The 19,639-nt window shown below is 55.8% G+C and overlaps 1 protein-coding gene and 1 long non-coding RNA gene across 51 annotated transcripts in view; one reads left to right on the top strand and one right to left on the bottom strand.

The window, feature by feature from the left end:
- CELF4 (CUGBP Elav-like family member 4) overlaps positions 1-19,639 on the top strand; it is a 312,994-nt gene that overhangs the window by 267,033 nt on the left and 26,322 nt on the right. For 27 of the 50 annotated variants that reach the window (XM_025273311.3, XM_025273280.3, XM_025273313.3 and 24 more), the window contains exons 4-7: positions 15,704-15,832; positions 16,523-16,602; positions 17,033-17,176; positions 18,043-18,190. In XM_025273311.3, coding sequence (XP_025129096.1) covers positions 15,704-15,832; positions 16,523-16,602; positions 17,033-17,176; positions 18,043-18,190 — 501 coding nt within the window. The remainder of the gene's footprint in view (positions 1-15,703; positions 15,833-16,522; positions 16,603-17,032; positions 17,177-18,042; positions 18,191-19,639) is intronic. The other 23 variants (XM_025273315.3, XM_025273281.3, XM_025273279.3 and 20 more) reach the window with 2 other exon arrangements.
- LOC123331120 lies at positions 14,163-15,735 on the bottom strand. Its single transcript, XR_006547585.1, has 2 exons — positions 15,613-15,735; positions 14,163-14,443 (listed from the first exon to the last, which is right to left on the bottom strand). It is a non-coding gene; the product is annotated as an uncharacterized LOC123331120 (long non-coding RNA).

The following is a 19,639-nucleotide window of genomic DNA, read 5'->3' as shown; positions in this document are numbered from 1 at the left end:
TTCTCCTCCTGCCCCCAATCCCTCCCAGCATCAGAGTCTTTTCCAATGAGTCAACTCTTCGCATGAGGTGGCCAAAGTACTGGAGTTTCAGCTTTAGCATCATTCCTTCCAAAGAAATCCCAGGGCTGATCTCCTTCAGAATGGACTGGTTGGATCTCCTTGCAGTCCAAGGGACTCTCAAGAGTCTTCTCCAACACCACAGTTCAAAAGCATCAATTCTTCAGTGCTCAGCCTTCTTCACAGTCCAACTCTCACATCCATACATGACCACAGGAAAAACCATAGCCTTGACTAGATGGACCTTTGTTGGCAAAGTAATGTCTCTGCTTTTGAATATGCTATCTAGGTTGGACATAACTTTCCTTCCAAGGAGTAAGCATCTTTTAATTTCATGGCTGCAGTCACCATCTGCAGTGATTTTGGAGCCCAAAAAAATAAAGTCTGACACTGTTTCCACTGTTTCCCCATCTATTTCCCATGAAGTGATGGGACCGGATGCCATGATCTTCATTTTCTGAATGTTGAGATTTAAGCCAACTTTTTCATGCTCCACTTTCACTTTCATCAAGAGGCTTTTGAGTTCCTCTTCACTTTCTGCCATAAGGGTGGTGTCATCTGCATATCTGAGGTTATTGATACTTCTCCCGGCAATCTTGATTCCAGCTTGTGTTTCTTCCAGTCCAGCATTTCTCATGATGTATTCTGCATACCCCTGTAAACATAAGTTGTTTTCTACATCTGTCACTCTATTTGTGTTTTTGTAAATAAGTTTATTTGTATCATTCTTTTAGATCAGGAGGAGTCTAAATCCCCATGACCATGGTCAGCACACCACTGCAGGCCCAGTTACCCCACAGCCCAGGAGAGGCGAGGAGACCAGACTGAGCCCCGCCCCAGTCAGAGCTGATCCCAGCCGTGCGTGCGTGCCTACGAAGTGGCTTCAGTTGTGTCCAACTCTTTGTGACTACATGGACCATAGCCCGCCAGGCTCCTCTGTCTGTGGGATTCTCCAGGCAAGGATAGTGGAGTGGGTGGCCATGTCCTCCTGCAGGGGATCTTCCCAACCCAGGGATCGAACTCGCATCTCTTAGTCTCCTGCATTGGCAGGTGGGTTCTTTACCACTAGTGCTACCTGGGAATTTCTGAATTCCCAGCCGGTGGGAACAAAATCCAGGCCTCCAGCCATTAAACCCCATGTGGGTTCTCATTTTACCTTTGCTGAAAGTAGACCCTAGTCATGCTGGGTGTGGGAGGGAAAGAGACGTGTCTGTGTGCGCTCAGACCGCGCCTCCTCATGACTACGTGGGTCACTGTTATTCATTCCGACAACATTTATCAAGTGAGCATGTGCGTTTGGGGCACTAAGCTAGGAACTCCCTGCAGCGAGAAGACAGCAAGCTCCCTCCTGGCGTCGACAGAGTTAAACACCATCCACTCCCAGTTTTTAACTGGAAGCTGCTGTGGGTCTCCACCATTCCGGCTCTTCTGGACGCATCAAAGGATGAGCTTGAGTTTTCCTAACTGCAGGTGCCGGGTGCTCCGCGCATCCACCGTGCTCCCCCTTCCCGGGCCGACAGCATTGCTGTTGTGTGAATGAGCGCCACGGGGGTGGGATTCGGCTCCTCGAGCTCCCGCTGCCCTCCTGGATCAGCATGCCCAGACTTTTCAAGGTTAAGAGCCATTTCTAACATCAAAAATTCATCAGCGCCCCTCCTTGACAGATGTTTTACTTTGGGTATCCATTGTTTGAGAGAATGCAAAATGGCAATAAGCTACCTTGAAGCCGGCAGTGCTTTTAAATGAATTGCTACTTCTTAAATCACAACAGCATCTATGCGCATTTGAAAAATAGTCACAGCTACCCAGGGGTGAAGTATTTTTAATGCAGTCAACAGACAAAGCTTGAGGTGCCTGGGACCCCAAGGTCAGCAGGCACCATTGCCCTATACCATCTGGCTGCTGGGAGCTGGGAGGAGAGAAAGGGGGCAGGGTGCAGACCCCTCCCTGCGACCACTGAGGCCGCACCTAGGCTGAGAGTCCTTGTCTTTCCCTGCTTCTCCGCCTTCTCTATCAGCCTTTCCAGCCTCCTCTTTCTCACCTCAAGTCCAGGGTTGGCGGTGAGGGGCTCCTTTCTGGGGCTGCGGCAGCAAATGGAACACGCACCTTTCCCCCCTGCACGTCCTGCCCCGTCACCTGCCCCTCTCCTCCCAACCTGCCCATCCTTGGTGGCCTCCTCAGCTCAGCACCAGCATCACCCTCCTTGCAGCCACCAGCCTCCCCTTCCCCGACCCCTCTGGCCCTTTCCCAGCCCTGTGCCTTCATGCCTCTCCTTTTCCAGTCTCAGGCCTAAATGCTTATTGGGTCCCTTTGATCATAGGGGACATTTTCTAGTCAAAACAGTCCTGTTGAGGTGACATAAGCAACTACATTTCAGAGACCTCCCCGAAGAGGGCAATGCTGAGTCCACCAGCCAAAAACCCAAAGGACAGAATTCCAGCCCTGGGGCAGGAGGGTGGGAGTCATATTCCATCCTGCGCCCTAGAGCGGGCAGAGGCACGTGGCTCTGGTCCCACATCTACCACATACTGCTCCAGTGAGCTGAAGCCTGTTCTCAGCCTCTCTGAGCCTCAGTGGACTGACCTGTCAAATGGGCCTAGGAGCATGTTTTGACAAAGCACAGCAGTGAGAAGTGGGCAGAATGCCAGAAGTGCCCAGCCTGCACCAGCCCTTGCAGAAGAGTCTGGCTGTGGCCTAGTGAGGAGGACTGGGGGCGGTCTCGGGGGCTGCTCCAGCCAGCAAGCCAGTCTCTTCACCCTCCTCTGCTTCCCAACAGGCCTGAATGAGCCCACAATGCTGGCACTTCCAGCCACAGCCCCTCCCAGACTTGTCAGTGGGAGGTTTGTGGCTGGCTTTTCAAAGCACGGTTCTGCAGCACACAGGCCCTGGAGTTGAGTCAAATTTTTTGCATCCTCTCCTCTGTGCTCCCGTCCTGGGTTTCCTCCCTTTTCCTCACCCGCCCACCCAACTCTTCCTGGAAAACAGAGGCGGGCAGCCTGTCCTCGGTGCCCGTGGCCTCAGTGGTCATGATGACCCACCTCGGTAATGTCTTCATGCTCTGCGGTGCAGCTCCCCCTCTGTCAGCCCCCAGCCTGCTCTGCCTAACCCCCGTAGGCCAGTCCAGCCCCGATTTGGAAACTCTCTTGGCCAAGGGTCAGATCAACTCCTTATGTCTCCCAGCACGGTACCCTGCACACGGTTTGTGGACTGACTGCATGAGTGACTAGAGGATAATAGAAGGGGTCCAGGGCTGTCACCCAGCTGGCTTTCTGCAAACTGAACCTCACGGTCACCAAGTCCTACCAAGCTCAGAGGGCCCCTTTGAGTGACAAGAACAGGGTCCTCTGTAGTTAGCAGTGCCAGCCACACACCACTAGTTAATATGCTGCCACCCTTTGAAATAATTTGTTCTCTCGAGGAAACTGACACTCCCCTCACAATCTCATTACTCATTAGAAATAATGACATCTTGCAAATCAGGCAGCTCTTCCCAGTTCCCAGAGCCATGTTCCATCCTGAGCCCAGCAGAGCCTTGCAACTCTCCGGGGGCACCAGGGGTGCCTTCTGCATGGTAGGTGAAAGCTTGGGAGCCAGACGACCTGGGTTCAAATCCGAGCCCTGCAGTTAATAGCTCTGGGACCTCCAGAAAGTTGCCAAACCTCTCTGTGCTTCAGTTTCCTCATCTGAAAAATGGGGGTGACTGTGGGACCCACCCCATAAAATTAAAGTGCTGGGAGCAGTGCTTGGCTTGCAGTGAGTGCTTCGGATGAGTCAGCCCTCACTGGCTTCTCTGAGGGCATGGGTCCCGATGGAGGGAGTGAATGGATGAATCTGTGAGTGCCATATGGGCTGACACCTGCCATCTGACTGCAGGGGCCAACTCAGCTTGCCCCACTCCAAAAACCAACCTGCTCTGAGGTGTGGCCTTGGCCTTTGAGGAGCATGCATCCGAGGGAAACAGACAGGGAGGGAGGTCCTGCTGAGGTCACTCGGGAGCTCAGGAGGCAAAGCATCAGAGCTTCAGGTATCCCCAGGAAACCAGCCCCACTGCAACCTACACTAACATCAAACCCATCAGACAAGCAGAGGTTCAGAGAAGTTGGTTTAAGACAGGTCTTGAGCAGAATAGGGTTCCTTGCTCCTCTGAGAGCTCATATCCCAACAGGTGTGAGTGACCATGAGTAGTTTTCTCACCTTTTACATTTCAACCCCATTATCTGAAGTCCTTAGAAACATCTCAGCCATCCATCCATCCATATTTGCCTATCACTATTTATGTACCATCGATCATAAATCTATCTGCTTTCTGCAATCATTTTTCTCTCTGTGTATCTATCTATCATCCAACATTTAATCTGGGTATCTAGCATCTATTAATCATGTCTGCCATCCATCCATCTCTGTGTCTATCTGCAGTCCATTATCAGCCACGAGTTAATACAGTGAGTAGTCCTGTACTTAAGCCTGGACCATCTTGTTCCAAGGGGAAGGGGGTGGGAACAGTGGTGATTCCAGGAGGGCTCGGTGGTGAGAACAAAGATGGATAGGAAAGAAACTGCAGGGTTGATGAAAGGGGTGCCTGAGACCTTCCTCTCACAGCTGGGCTGGCCTGATGGATGGAGGGGAGAGGCGCACAAGAGAGGAGAGAAGGAGGGAGGGAGGCCTCCTAAACCTGCTAATCCCTCCTCATCCTACCTTCCTGTGCGTGCGTGTTAAGTCACTTCAGTCATGTCTGACTCTTTGCAACCCTATGGACTGTAGCCCGCCAGGCTCCTCAGTCCATGGGATTCTCCAGGCAAGAATGCCGGAGTGGGTCGCCATGCTTTCCTACCAACCCAGGGGATCTTCCCAACCCAGGGATCAAACCCACATCTCTTACATCTCCTGCATTGGCAGGCGGGTTCTTTACCACCAGTGCCACCTGGGAACCTTCCCAGATTAGAACAATGTCTTTTCAGGATAACCCCATGAGGGATGGCGGGATGCCCAGGTTCAGGTCAGGGCAGAGAAAGTGGGTGCTACCCTCCCCCAGCACCAGCACACACAGAACCCTTTATTCTGAAGGGCTGAGCTCCTGCAAGCAGGCTGAGAGCAGAGATGGGGTGCCAGAGGAGAGATGAGCAGGAGCAGTCTGGAGAAGACCCATCCCAGCCCTTCCCAACCCTGAGTTTGTGCTGGTATCACCTGAATAGCTTTTGAAAAACACCATAACAAAAATACGGATGCCTGGACCATTTTCTGTCTCAGGGGCTGGCTGGGAACATCTGTGTTTTGAAACCCCCCAGGTAAATTTTACAGCAGCCAGGGCTGAGAACTGGCATCTTGCAAGATCCGAGACTCCTGCTGTTACCTTTGGAAGGCTGTGCTTTAAGTGGTTCTTCAGGGGCAGGACTTGGGCTCTGTCTGGGCAGGGACTCCAGGGAGCAAAAGAGGGAATTTTCTTCCAAGCTGCCTCCCAAGCCTGACATGAGGCGTCAGAGGCTGGGGTCTTCTGCCAGGGTATTCAAGCAGTGTCATCCCCACCCAGGGTCACCAGAAGTCCTTGTCACAGCGCCCAGGAGTGGGGGCTGAGTTTGGGGGCTGCAGCCTCTGGGTTCAGCTGTGACCCTGCTGTATTAGACTAGTGAGGTTGACCCTGAGGTCAACCTGACCCTGAGGTTGACCCTGAGACTAGTGCACCTCCCGGGGAGGACAGGCAGCTCTTCCCACATCCCAAGAGAAGTTAAGCCCCACCCTCAGTGTTAAAAATGTGCCATGAGTCAGAGAGCGGGAGGTTTGCTGGGCACTGCACACTGCATTCTGTCTCTGGCAGTGGCAAGGGTAGGGGATGGGGGTGGACCCATGAGCACCACTCTCTCCATGAGGCTGTGGGAAGATCTGTGGGCAATGTGAGGGGCAGCCCGAAGCCAGGCTTAGAGGCTGTGGCCTGCTGGTCCGCAGGCACCGGACCACTGCGCAGTTCTCCCACTCAGCAGACATGAGCCCCCTCCACAGTTAACAGAGTGAGCTCTCCAAGTGCGCGCTGTTACTTCTTCCCCACCATCTGCAGCTGCGTCTGATTCTCTGCCCCGCAACAAGATGTTCCTTGGTCTCTCCTCCTCTTGTCCCTGCTCCCCTGTGGACCACCCGGCCCCTGCCCACCCCCTGCAGAAGCCTCCCCCCTTTGCTGGAATAAAGCCCGGCTTTGTCTGTCTCCTTGAGAGCTGAGGACAAACTGGCCATAATTTATGCTCCCGCATGATATAAAGGAAAAAAGGCGCCATTATGCTATAAATTATCCTGTGATGGGTGAAATGCTGGAGAGCGCGCCAGACGCCAGCGGAAACCCCACCAGACAACAGGATTCGGCTGCAGAAGTCCCCACAGAACACGGGGCCGTCTGTCGTGCGTCGCGCCTGGAAAGGATAAGGTAGCAGATCAAATGTATAATCAGCTACCTGGAGAGCTGGCCACGCTGCCGCCCCCATGAAAGGTGACTTCTACCCAGCACCACCCCAGGCCCCAGGTTCCTGCTGGGAGGGCCTGGCGCAGACTCACAGATACGGGGGTCAAGGGCGGAGGCCCAGAGAAGGAGGCAGCGAGGGATGTGGATATGGCCTCCAGACCTTCCACCCATCCCCTTGCAGAGGGCAAAAGAAGAGGGTGCAGGGGCCATTTGTGCCCCCTGGGATGGTGACGGCCCCCACATTCCACAGTGCTGCCTCCTCAGATGTACTGCAAGCACCCAAGGGCACAGAGCCACCCCTCTGTCCCAGGCAGCCACCAGGGCCCAGAGGGATGTGGACTGCAGGCCGAGGGGATCTTGTCAGCAGGTCTGATTCTATATGTGATGAGGGAAGAGGACCTTGAGGCCTAGATCCTGGGCAGAGGAAGGCCCGAGGACTCATCAGGACAGAGCTGACTTCTTTTGTCACCCGGGAGACTTCCAGAGGGCCCTATTCTAGGCGGAGGGGTGAGGGAAGCCGGGGAGGGGCTGTGAGTCGTGTCTAAGGGTCTCTGGGCAGTTGGGACTCACCAGAGCCTGCTCCATCTGAGCTGAGCAGCGGCCTCTGAGGGCCCCACCCCACCCCACTTCTGGGCTCCGATCAGAAGCCCTGATCCACATAGAGCAATGGGCTTATTAGGCCTTTGCCCATTATCTGGGCAGACCCAGAGGTGTGGAGAGTAAAGAGAGACAGAGATCTCCAGGTAGCACTTCCTGGTCTTCTACCAAGAAGTAGGGTGACCTGAGAGCTTGGCTCCTTTCAGACCATCTGAGTCCTGGCTTCCCCCAGTGACTGGCTGTGTGTTCTTGGGAAAGATATTTAACTTTCCTGAGCCTCAGTTTCTTCATCTACACAGTGGAAATAATAAAACATTCATTATACCTGCAAAGGGCTTATTTCCGTGCTGGAGGTACAGTAAATGGGCTTCCCAGGCGGCGCTAGCGGTAAAGAACCTGCCTAATGCAAGAGACCTAACAGACGTGGGTTTGATTCCTGGGTCAGGAAGAGCCCCTGGAGAAGAGATTGGCTACCTAGTCCAGTATTCGTGCCTGGATAATCCCCACAGACAGAGGGGCCTGGAGGGCTACAGTCCCTGGGGTCGCAGAGTCGGACACAACTGAAGTGACTGAGCACACACGCGCAGTGAATACTTGATCAATGAGAACCGTTCTGTTAGTACTGTGGCTCGTACAACCACCTCCTGGAGTGAGTCAGAGTTGTGGCCTCCCCCGGACGGGGGCACTGAGGAGCCCCGAGAGGGGGGCGGCAGAGGCTCTGGTAGAGGGAGTTGGGGCCACTGGCTCTTGTCATGAAGACACTGGGGTGATCATCGAGGTGGGTGGCCCTTAGTGTCCAGCAGGACCACAGAAGAACCCCTGGTGCTACGACTTAGGAGCTAGGCTGAGCCAAGGGAGGACGTGGTGGGCAGTGAGGATGGACACGGGTGAGGAGGAGCCTGCGTGCAAAGTCTGAGTCCCAGGCCAGGCTTCCTGCGGTCAGCGGTCAGAGTCCAGGCTGGGGTCTCGGGGGAAGTGTTGAGAATGCGGTGGGCGAGGAAAAGGAAGGAGGGAGGGGGTGTGTGTGTCGCCCCGGCTCTTCAGCCTGTGCCTGTCACACTCCCTGCCTCTGCACATGCCTTTTCCATGCTGCAAGCCCTGCGTGTGAATCCTCCAGTGCCCGGCTCAAGCCTTGTAAACCCCTTCCCACCATGCCTGCAGAGATCCTCATGACAGTCTCTGTGCCTGCACCATGGCTGCTGCCCCCTCATCCCCGCTTTTGGAGGATTCCTGGAGTTCAGTGTCCTGCAGATGCCGAGCACACGATCTTGGGGACAAGAGGAGGACGAGCAGTGTCAATGTCCTGGGGCAGGGCATGCAAGGAGCATCCCTGAGACTTCACGAGACCTGTGTGTGTCTGAGCAGAGGGATGGAGGGATTAGGGGAGTTGGAGTGCGGGGTGCCCCTGAAACCCCTCACAAGCCTTGTTCTCGGTGAGACAGGAGCCCCTGCAGGGTTTGAGCAGGAGATAGACACGACCTGCCCTGGATTGTAACTGACTCCTGTGGGGCTGTGCGGAGAGCAGCTGACGGGAGCTGGGTGCATGTCAGGAGACAGTAAGAAAGGGACTCCCATGGCCCCGGCGCCATCCCGAGGCATTTGGAAGGCAGACTCCGCTGAAGGAATGTGAGTGGGGGAGACTGGCTGAGTTCTTCCTCCTCCCGCCAAGACATCAGAGGTATGTGTCTGCAGGGAGCTTGGCAGATCAAGGCCCTGCGCTGCCTCCCCTGGGGTCTGGAGCAGCTGAGGGTCCTCATTTGCATCCCCGTGGAGCGGGAGCCCCGTCTAGCCCCATCCCCGGCAGCCTTTGATCTGGTTTGATGTCTCCTTCAGCCTTCTTCCCAGGCAGGAACGCTTTTATCCTCTGCTGCGCTGGGCTCTGACTCCGACACTGTGTGTTGTGGGAATGAAGGAGGGCTCGCTTCACGTGCAGAGCTCTCTGAGGCCTGGCCCGTGAGCTGGTGAAGGGACTGGCTCTCAGGGGGCAGGTGACCCGATTGCAGGGCTGCAGAGAGACCCAAATCCAGGCCCTTAACCCCTGTGTGGACAGCGATGCTGCAAACTCCCGGTCCCCCACAGTAAAGCAGGCAGCCACGGGCCCCCCAGGCAGGAGAGGAAGGGTGTGCAGACCCGCAGCCCTGCCTGCTGCTCCCCTCTTTGAAAGGCAGGTGTGAGGCTGCATGCTGCCCACCTCAGGGCTGGCCAGAAGGGGCCAGGGGAGGCTTCCAGACTTAGGGTGGGGTCAGCAGCTTTGAAAATGACACAGATTTCAATTCAGATGTCCGGTTTGATGCTCCTTTCTCCCTTAGGAGCCAGGGTGCTTGATGGGTCGGGGCAGTGGAAAGGGTCCAGAGCAGGGCTCGATGTAACTTCAAGGAAACAACTCTTGTTGTGAATGAGTCTAGGCTGGGGCCTGGAGGATGCTGGGGAGCATCTCAGAGATTCCCCCAAAACACTGCTGTTTAGTGGGGGGGATACCCGGCTTCTGAGGCTGGCCCTCAGTCAGGTGTCTGATCAGTGTCCCTGGGGTCCACTCCATGCCCCAGGGGTGGGGTGGGCCTCTCCATCCCACCAGAAGCCGCCCCTGTGGGTGAGTAGCCGTCTGGCTGAAACCAGCACAGAACTGTGCTTATTCTACTTGTGCTGGGCCCTGGGCTAAAAATCTCGGGTGCCTCATCTCATCGCAACAGCCCTACGAGGGGGGTGCGATTACTCTCCCCTTTTACGGATGAGGGAATGGAGGCCCAGGGAGGGTGCGTGACTTGCGTAAGGGGGCCCAGTCAACCAGGATTTGACAAACAGCTTCAGTTACTCCCTGGAAGATGCCCCGGCCCTGATGCTTCCTTCCCCCCACCATCCTTCCCCCCGCCTTCCCCCTCCCCGCCGGTCCCCCCCTCGCCGCACCCCCCATCAAGTCTATGTGCTTTCTAATCAAGGTCCTCCCTGATCCATGGGTGAATTTAGGGAGAAGGAAGCCATCTTTCCCCCTGTGGGACCTCAGGCACAAGATCACTCCCCAGGGAGAGCAGATGGTCCTGGGATCCAGGAGGCGCTCCAGGAAGTCCCCTGGTCCCACAGTGAACAGCCGAAGGGATGCCGAGGGCCCCACATGGCCTCTGCCAGCAGCCAAGGGGCAGGTGCATGGGCACCTGGGGCTCTGAGCTCTGGGCTCTGGCCCAGTCCTCCCCATCCCCAGGGCCAAAGGCGAAAGAGCGGAGAGAGGCCTCTGACTCAGTCACTGTGTCTGGAAGCTTCTTCTCACTCCCCAAACTGCTGCCCTTGGGCCTCCAGGGGCCCTATGGAGAGCATCCCCTACAGTTGTGGCCCTATAAGACCCACCCAGCCAGGCTCTCTTGGTCTCCTTGCACCCCCTGCCCAGCCCACTAGCCACAGAACTCAAAACCAATTTTTCCCCACCGTGGCCCTGGGCCCCGTGGTTCTCTCCAGCTCAGGTTCCCCCACAAACCCTCCCTCAGCAGCTGCAGGGAAGAGAACAGTAAAAGTCTATTGCAGCCATAAAAGGCATTAGCCATCTGAGCACTCGTCCACGGTGCCCCGGCAGCCATCTATCCTTAAGCAGGAAATATTGTTTAATGCCGATGGTAATGAGCGAATCAAATTTTGAAAATTAAGCCGGAATTTGAGCATTAGAGCCAGGGTGCTGGCATTTGGCAAGTCAAGTGCTGCGGCTGCCACCCGCCTCCGCCCTGCTCAGGGCCCTTCATCCTGCACAGCCAGCAAGATGCTGCCCCGCACGTCTGGGGCCCTGAGGCACCACCCTGAAATATGCCCCATAGCAGCCTGTCCTCATCTTGCCATCAGAGTCTTGCTTCTCTGTTTTCTGGGCTCTCCTTTTCGAATGCAAATCCTTCCAGCCAGAGCCCCATTCTGCCTGGATATTCTGAGTGAATGAGAGGAGTCTGTTTCCGTCCTGGAGGGGCTGGAGCAAGCATGTTGCTGTTTTTCAGTCACTAAGTTGTGTCCAGTTTTTGCTCCTCCATGGACTGCAGCGCTCCAGGCTTCCCTGTCCTTTACTATCTCCTGGAGTTTGCTCAAACTCATGTCCGTTTGAGTCGGTGATGCCATCCCACCGTCTCATCCTCTGTTGTTCCTGTCTCCTCCTGTCCTCAATCTTTCCCAGCATCAGGGTCTTTTCCAAGCATGAGATCCTGACAACTAGACTCCTCTGCCTTTTCACTGGCACTTAAGGCTTCCTGGAGGTGTCCCCCATTGCTAGTAGGCTGGGAAACTGAAACTCAGAATTAGATTGAGGTTCTGGGAAAAGGAAGAAGACTCCTGAGACCAGAGGACTGGGAGACTTGTGTGTTGGGGGCAGGGTCAGTGTAGGGTAGGCCAGAGGCACCTGGGAAAGCAAAGCCCAAACTTCCCCACCCCTCCCCAGGACCCCCAGGCAGGAAGCAAACGAAAAGAAGGGCCCTCTCATCTTTCTCTCTGCTCATATTCTGTTGTGGGCCTGGCGCTCCTGCTCCTGAGCCTTGGACATCGTAACTCCAGGCCACCTCCTCCAGGAAGCCTTCAGGGTGTTGCCACTGCCCCTTCCCCGACCAGCCCCTATAGACCTGCCAGAAGTTGGAAGGTGAGCTTAACACAGCCACCTACTAGGCTAGAGACCAGCCTCCCACGTTCCCGGGGGGTGACCACTCCCATGCCATCTCAGCGACTTAACACTCAGGGACATCTTCAGTCTATTTACACCCTGGCCCTGAGGTCTTTCCTGGCTTTACCTTCCGTGAAGGTGGCTTTTGTGGCCCAATCCCAGCAGCACCTGCCTGAACATCTCCTCAGAGAAGCAACCACAGCTTCACACCCCAAAATGGGCTCAGGCTGAGGGTTAGCCCCACCATCACTCAGGGGACCCTGTGTCCTTCAGGCAGGAGGGCTCTGGGCAGGGACTGCTCAGCTTGGCCCGGGAAACGGGAGTCTGTGTCGATGATGGAGCGGGTAGAGCAGTGGCCAAGGAAATGCAGTCACCCTCTGAGACTCTCGCTAGGTTGGCATAAGGTCCAAGATACCACATTGGTGGTCGTCTGAGACAGTTTGGGGACCACACCTCGGGGAAGTGGCTGGGGAGGTGGGGACACAGGGAGAGCAGTCCATCCCAGCTGGGCAGCCACGGCCCGGGTCTGCTCCAGTCTGTCACTTCCAGCGCTCCTCCCCCAGGTGTGGAGCCTCTGGTCTCCCCTCCTACCCCTGCACCGTGACCTCCATTTCCTCTTCCTCCTGGATAGAGAACCCCAGGTCAGGGTCATCGCCGTTCTACTACTGCTATCTGCTTCATTCTGCAGCATGTCCTGGGAGTCTACCATCCACATGAGGAGGGGCTAGTTTTTCCCATTTTTGACACCAAAGTGGATGAGGAAGTATGCAGCCGAAGGCAGCAGGGTGGGAGGGTGAGCCAGTGGGCCTGGGCCAGAGGAGATCGACCCTCAGAATCAGTCTTTTCACTCCCTTGTCTTTCAGACAAGCCTTAGAATCACTCACCCAGCGCCAAAGCCAACTGGAGATATAGAGGATCCCAGAAACAAATAAACCTGTGCATTGGGTGGGGTCAATCCAAGATCATCCAGAAGTGAGCCTATAGTCAGGTTTCTTTGGTTCTTGGTGGCCTTCCAGAAAGGGAGATTTGAACAGGCAGGAAGAGGGGGAGCCTGGCCCCTCCACCTTGAGAAAGTTCTCAAACAAGAAGGACCTAGGCTTAAGATGGAGAACTGAGAATCAGCAGTAAGGGACGACTTCAGGGACAGAAAGAAGGAATTAGGGAAAAAAAAAAAAAACCTGGCAAAAGGGAAGTAGCTGGCTAGAAAGGCACGTGGGGATTTTAATGAATTTTAATGCAACCAGAAAGCTGTCATAATGAAACCAGAGGAACACATTCAGAAATCAGGAAAGGAGATGCAGTCCCAGCATCTGAGTCTGGCTCCAGGGAGGCTGGGCCTTCTCTTCCCTCCCAGGTCCTTCCTGGGAGGCAGTGTTTGAGCAGGAGGGTCAGGCATGAGGAGAGGGCAGGTTGCCACTTCTTTGTCTTCCCAGCAATCCCATTAACTCAGAGCCTTTAAAAGGTGCTGGGAGAGGGGAAAGACCGGGATCGCCTGGGAGCAGAGTTTCAAGGCTCCACTGAAGGCTTCAAAACTCAGTTCACTTCCAGTAAAATGTCGCTTTGCCTCTGGGAGCTAAACCTAAGTCCCTCTCCCTCCCACTTCTGTCTCTGTTGTCTCCTTCTGTCCATCTCCTCTCTCAGCTCTTTATTTTGAATTCTTTTTCTTCTGTCTCTGCCATTTCTGTCCCTCCCTTTTCTGTATGAATCCATTGCCTTCCGTCCCTCTTCAGTTTCACCCCTTCCACTCCCTCTCAGGCCCCCAGTCTCTGCTTCCCCCAGCCCAGAGCTTGGAGTTGGTGAAGCCGGGAGACAGGGCGGGGGGTATGCCCAGCCCTGCCAGGGCCTGAGCGTCCGAGTGGAGTACCCAGACTGGAGCAGGGGCTGGGGATCCAAGCCCAAAGCTTTAGCTGGAGCACCCCTGCCCGGACGGTGGAGATCCAAGCCAGTGTGTCCTGACCCATCCCTGGTCGCAGGAACTGGCAATGGTACATTGTGGGCATGGAAGGAGCACCTTGTCAGGGAGAGCTTGCCCAGTGCTGAGTGCTCCAGGCTGGGGGGTACCAGTAGGGCAGCAGTCGGCCTTCCTGAAGAGGAGGACTCTAGGGTGGCTTGTAAAGCCGGGTTGGACCCGGAGGTTTCCTCTGTTCCAGAGCCCAGTCAGCCCCCATCTCTACGTGAATTCTGCTGGCAGTGTGGGTGATATGGGAGTGCTTTGGGGCAGGAGGTACCAACCACCCCGGATCCAGGACATGGTCCTGGAATGCCCTTGCGTTCTGTGGAAACCATGAACACATGGCTGTCTGCAGTTTTGGAGTGTGCGTTTCTGCAGCCTTGGCTGTGCATGTCAGTCATTGAATAGTCAACAAACATTAAGTGGGTGTCTGCCACCATGAGGACCACGTTCCAGCAAACTATGGCTACTTAACAATTCAGCCCCAAATGGAGTAGTGTAAAACAACCATTTACTACACTCATGGATTCTGTGGGTCAGGAATTCAGGCTGGGCACAGCTTGGAAGGCCTGTCTCTCCTCCTGGCTGTCTGGGCCTCGGCTGGAAGACTCATGAGCTGGGGCCTGGAATCATCTCAGGACTCATTCACTCCATGTCTGGTGGCTGATGCTGGCTGTCAGCTGGAGGCCTGGGATCCTTTCCGTGTGGACTCCTGGTGTGGTCCAGTTAGAGGCTCTTTCCAGCATGGTGACTGGTTTCCACAGAGCCACCATCCCTGAGAGAGCAGAGAGTGGAAGCTGATCCTCTTTATGACCCAGCCTTGGAAGGTATCTGGGGTTATTTCTGCCATTCTTTATGAGTTAGAATAGTCAGAGCCCAGCCCAGATTCCAGGGGAGGAAACATACACCCCACCTCCCTGGGAGGAGTGAGAGTCACAGGGCAATAGGAGCTTGTGGGATGCGAAACATTTTTGCAGTCACAAGCTACTACATATCCACACAGCCTAATAAATCCCTGCCACCCTAAGTTCACATCTGAGTGTTGTCAACAAACCATTTGGTACTCAACACAATTGTGTGTGTGTCTGTGGGGGTATCTGCTGAGGGAGCCCAGTCTTCAGAAACTGGGTCCTCCAAAGTGCCCAGGACTGAATTTTGTAGAATGAATAGGAAGGGAGGGAGAAAAGGGAGCACCAGGTGGAAGTAAGAACATGTGAGGCAGAAACGAGGTTGCCCCTGGGAATGGCATGGGACATGCATGCATTCATTCCATAGCTCAGTCCTGTGGGCCTACCTGGTGCCTCTACCACCGCTCAGCAGAGGCCTAGACTCTTCGCTAAGGGAGCCTACTTTGAAGCATGGGGAGCTAGACAGAAACTCACTACTCACGCAAAGCAGTAAATAATTGTCCTTTGAATTTTGCACCAGGAGACAGGGTGAGACAGAGAATGAAGAAGCAGAAAGAGGGGTTCTGATGAGAAAGCAATATTTATGCGGAGACCTAGCATTAGAGGATTCAGCTTTGTGATGTGGGGGATACTTCAGGCAGAGAGAACAGCGTGTGCATAGGCCCTGTGGCCCACCTGCCAGCTGTGAATTAATTTTGGCATCCGGGGGTGAAAGTGGTTGAGGAAGATAAGTATGTGTCTAAGAAGAGGGAGGAAGAGGATGTACGGCTGTCCAAAGGACCTGTGGACCACAGGTGAGCGGCCAGCCCATTGGCCCGGCCCTCAGGCCGGAAGGAGCAGAGTCGCTGCAATCCCGTCCTCGCTCAGACGCAACCCCTCCCGCCTCCCCTCCCCCTCTGGCTGTGCCCCCCACCCCGCTTCGTCCATCCCCTCACCCGGTCGTTCCTCCCCCCGAGCGGTGCCCCACCGCCTCCCTCTCGCAGTTATCCCTCCCCTCCGGCCGTGAGCCCCGCTCCTGCCCGCTACCAGCTCCTACCCTTCCCCTCCGTAACCCTTCCTCCTCCCGCGGGCCCATCCCGCGCCTCCGGGCCCTTGGCCCGGGTAAGCATCTCCTAATTTTGTTCCAGAAGATAGAAAACTCTTCGTGGGTATGCTCAACAAGCAGCAGTCTGAGGACGATGTGCGCCGCCTCTTCGAGGCCTTCGGGAACATCGAGGAATGCACCATTCTGCGCGGACCGGACGGCAACAGCAAGGGTGCGTGGGGGCGGGGCGAGAGAGAGGACGGGGCGGAGCTAGAGGTGGGTGGGGCGGGGCTAGAGGTGGGTGGGCGGTGGAGCAAGAGGGTGGACGGAACGGAGCTAGAGATGGGTGGGGCGGTGCGGCGAGAGGGGGCGGGGCGAGAGGGTTGGGCGGAGCTATAGATGGGCGGGGCGGGGCGAGAGAGTGGACGGGGAGGGGCTAGATGTGGGTGGGGCGGCGGGGAGAGAGGGAGCGGGGCGGGACGAGAGGGGGCGGGGCGGGGACGAGAGGGCGGACGGGGCGGGGCAAGAGGGCGGACGGGGCGGGGCCGCGGGTCTCTGGCCAGCCTGCTAGCAGAGTCCAGAGCCCCTTGGAGAGGGGCGGGTGCGGCTATCGGGGAAAGGTTGCTTGGAAGGTGCGAGGCTGTCAGGCCTGGGAGGAAGAAAAGGCCGCGATCCGTATCCAAACTGGGACGGGGCCAGTGAAGGGTCCTTTGACATCCTTGGCGGGCCCAGATCTTTCTCTGCCTCCTTGTGTAGCTCTGTGTTTGTCGGTGTCTGTCAGTGTTTCTGGGTCTCACTCTGCTTTCCTCTGGGAGGCGCCCTCTCCCCTCGGCCGCTCCCGTGCCGCGCCTTTCAGTCCCCGCGCCTCTCTGACCTTTCTCTGGGTCCAGTTGCCTTGGCTCAGCCTCTCCCGTCCCCCCAGGGTGCGCCTTTGTGAAGTATTCCTCCCACGCTGAGGCACAGGCCGCCATCAATGCTCTGCACGGCAGCCAGACCATGCCGGTGAGTGCGGCTGACCCTGGGGAGTGCTAGACGGGGCAATGAGGGACCCAGACATCTTTGCCATCCCACACATCCTCAAGGCCCTGCCTGTTCTGGCGCCCGCTGGGCCACACGGTGCCAAACGCATGCCCTCATACCACGCTCGCAGCCTCCGCAGGAGGCGGGAAGGCATTGCCAACAACCCCATTTCTCAGACAAGGACACTGAGGCCCAGAGATGCTAAGGAAGTAGCCTAAGGTCACCCAGGTTGAAAAAGCCTGCGGGGAGGTTAAGCTCCAGACTCCTGGGAGAGGGTTGGTGCTTGTTACCCTGCCCCCTTCCCATCCCCCGCCCCCATAGCACCCGGTGGAGAGGATCGGGTGGGCCCAGGCCAGGGAGCAGAGGCGGATGGGGCAGGGCTGGTGGGCCTCACGCGCAGTCCCGGCTGCAGGGAGCCTCATCCAGTCTGGTGGTCAAGTTCGCCGACACCGACAAGGAGCGCACAATGCGGCGAATGCAGCAGATGGCTGGCCAGATGGGCATGTTCAACCCCATGGCCATTCCCTTCGGGGCCTACGGCGCCTACGCACAGGCAGTAAGTGGGGGCCCAGCGGGGCGGGGCCGGGGGCGGCAGTTCTCTGCAAGCCTAAGAAGCGCTGATTGGAACAGGGAGAGAGGTTCGAGGTCCTACTGACTGCACCCCACCCCTGCCACCACGCAGGGGAAAGGTGTCGTTCCACCTTCTGGTTATTCCTAGCAGGGATCCTGTGAGGTGCCTCAAAGCGCCCCTCACCCACACTTCCCCTGAGGTCCTCTCAGGCCCATTCTCCCACATTGGGGCGGGCTCTGCCAGCATCACCCCTCAGCTGCCTCCTGGATTTGTGACCACAACCCCCACACGGGTGGCACTAAGGTAGGCCAGGGCTCTGGTTCTAAAACTGCAAGCTCACCTCGCTTCTTCAGCAGTGTCTAAACGGCCAGTTTCAACAACCTTCCCAGTCCCCGCTCACCTCCGGATTTCATTTAGGATGCTCCTGTAGCCTCTACCCTGCAGACTCCAAGTTAGGACCGTTCTGAACAGAAACCCTTGCCAACTTAGGTCTACAGCAGCTCATCCAGGTGTCTCTAGAGCTTTGGATGTCACATCTCCATGAACCGCGGGACTGGCTGGCACCTGGGAGCCAGTCCCCTTCCCCCACCTTCGGCAACTTTGGAGTCCCAAAGACTCTACTTTTGAACACAGCTTTCTCTTGGGGGGTGGTCTCTAATAGCTACTGAGAACTAGGGCAGGTGTGGGGAAGGCTCAGGGCTCTCAGAGATGGGAGGAGAGACATGCACCTGAGCTCCTTGGGGTGGACGGCCTGGGAGCTGGTCTCCGGGAGCAGGAGCTGAATGACCCCTTGGTGGGGAGGGCCACCCTCCTGGAAGCGCATGATATTTTTTCCACTCCCTCTGCCCCAGCTGATGCAGCAGCAAGCGGCCCTAATGGCGTCAGTCGCACAGGGCGGCTACCTGAACCCCATGGCTGCCTTCGCCGCCGCCCAGATGCAGCAGATGGCGGCCCTCAACATGAACGGCCTGGCGGCCGCACCCATGACCCCAACCTCAGGTGAGTGGGCAGGTACCAACACGGGGCCTGGCAGGAAAGCTGCTGAACTCAGTTTGGTAACTTGGTTTAGCGAATTTTGGCTACCAACAGACCATCCTGTGTCGAGAACATCTGCTGTCTGGGCCCAGTGCTGGCCTCATCCTTGAGCAGTTTGTCTCAAAAATGTTCTAATTCCTGAGGACCCATGTGAAGATGGGATGTGGCCCCCCTGCTATCCAAGATACAATTTCAGAGTGGCAACAGTTTCACTCGAGTTGTTAAGCCGTGTCAAGAAGCAGTTCATATTGATCTGTAGTATAGAGATCTGGAAAGAAATTGACATGAACACATCTCCCTTTGAGGTCTGAGGGAGAAGAGCCCTGCCCATTTTGTGGCCCTGTTTGGTCCCTGGCCCAACCACAGAAGGAGCCCCATTTTTCATTTTCCTTTAACCCAACCTAGATTCACTGATTTTTTTTCCAAGACAACTATAGAACAAGCAAGAGAGAACTGCAAGAGTTGCTAAAGGACAGAGGGGTTGAAAACAGCTCTACTTACAAAGCATGTTTTTAATTGGATCTTGGCTGTTATCCAGTTCAGTGATTCTCAACCTGGGCAATGTTACCCCTCGCCCCCAAATATCTGGCAATGTCCTGAGACATTGTTGGCTGTCTCAACTGAAGGAGGGGAAGTGCTACTGTAATCTGGTAGACAGAGACCAGGGATGCTGCTAAACATCCTGTGAGGCACAGGACAGCTCCCTTCAAAGAAACGCGTGGCCATAAATGCCAATAGTTTCAAAGTTAAGCATCCCTGTCTAGCTCCAAGGGCTGGGCTCTCATTCATCAAGCTTCCTTGGCTCTCTGCTCTCAGGCCATAGTAGCAGTATTCTCAACATCCAGGAGCTATTTCTTTCCCAGCTAAAGACTATAAAAGACTGTGCCATCTCTAGCCTCAACTTGAGCACCACCCCACAGCTCTGATCCCCAACCTGGAGACACTCCTGATGACCTCATGTCCTTATCCACAGAGAGACCCTCCTTGCTTCCTACCTGAAGAAGAAAGCCCTTCCCAGCCTTTGGGGCCTCAGTACAATAAAGACGCTACCCGCACCTTGGTTTCCACCCACCTGGTGTAGGGAGGGTGGTGTGTTGTCATCTAACCCCAACTTTACCCTCACCATAGTGAGCATCACCATTGTCTTAACTGGAGGAAGCCAGGGTGTCTAATTTGTGTATGAAAAGGGCTAAATCTGGACTCTACAAAGGCCTTTCTCCCTCAATGCAAAAAAGTACCACAGTTAAGACTCCCTCCACCTGAATATCCAGACTCCCTCATGGGAAGGCAGATCAGCCCGTCAGTGACTTAGTGATCAGCCCATCCTGACTTAGCTGGGGTAAGCATGAACCATCGAAAAAGACTAAGAGAAGAGCAACTGTGGTCAAAGTCATGGACACTTAGAGGTCTATG

The sequence above is a fragment of the Bubalus bubalis genome, chromosome 22, assembly GCF_019923935.1.
Source record: "Bubalus bubalis isolate 160015118507 breed Murrah chromosome 22, NDDB_SH_1, whole genome shotgun sequence".
In the NCBI taxonomy this organism is placed as follows: Eukaryota; Metazoa; Chordata; class Mammalia; order Artiodactyla; family Bovidae; genus Bubalus; species Bubalus bubalis.
The sequence above is the reverse complement of the archived record's forward strand: the minus strand, read 5'-3'. Positions and strand labels throughout refer to the sequence as shown.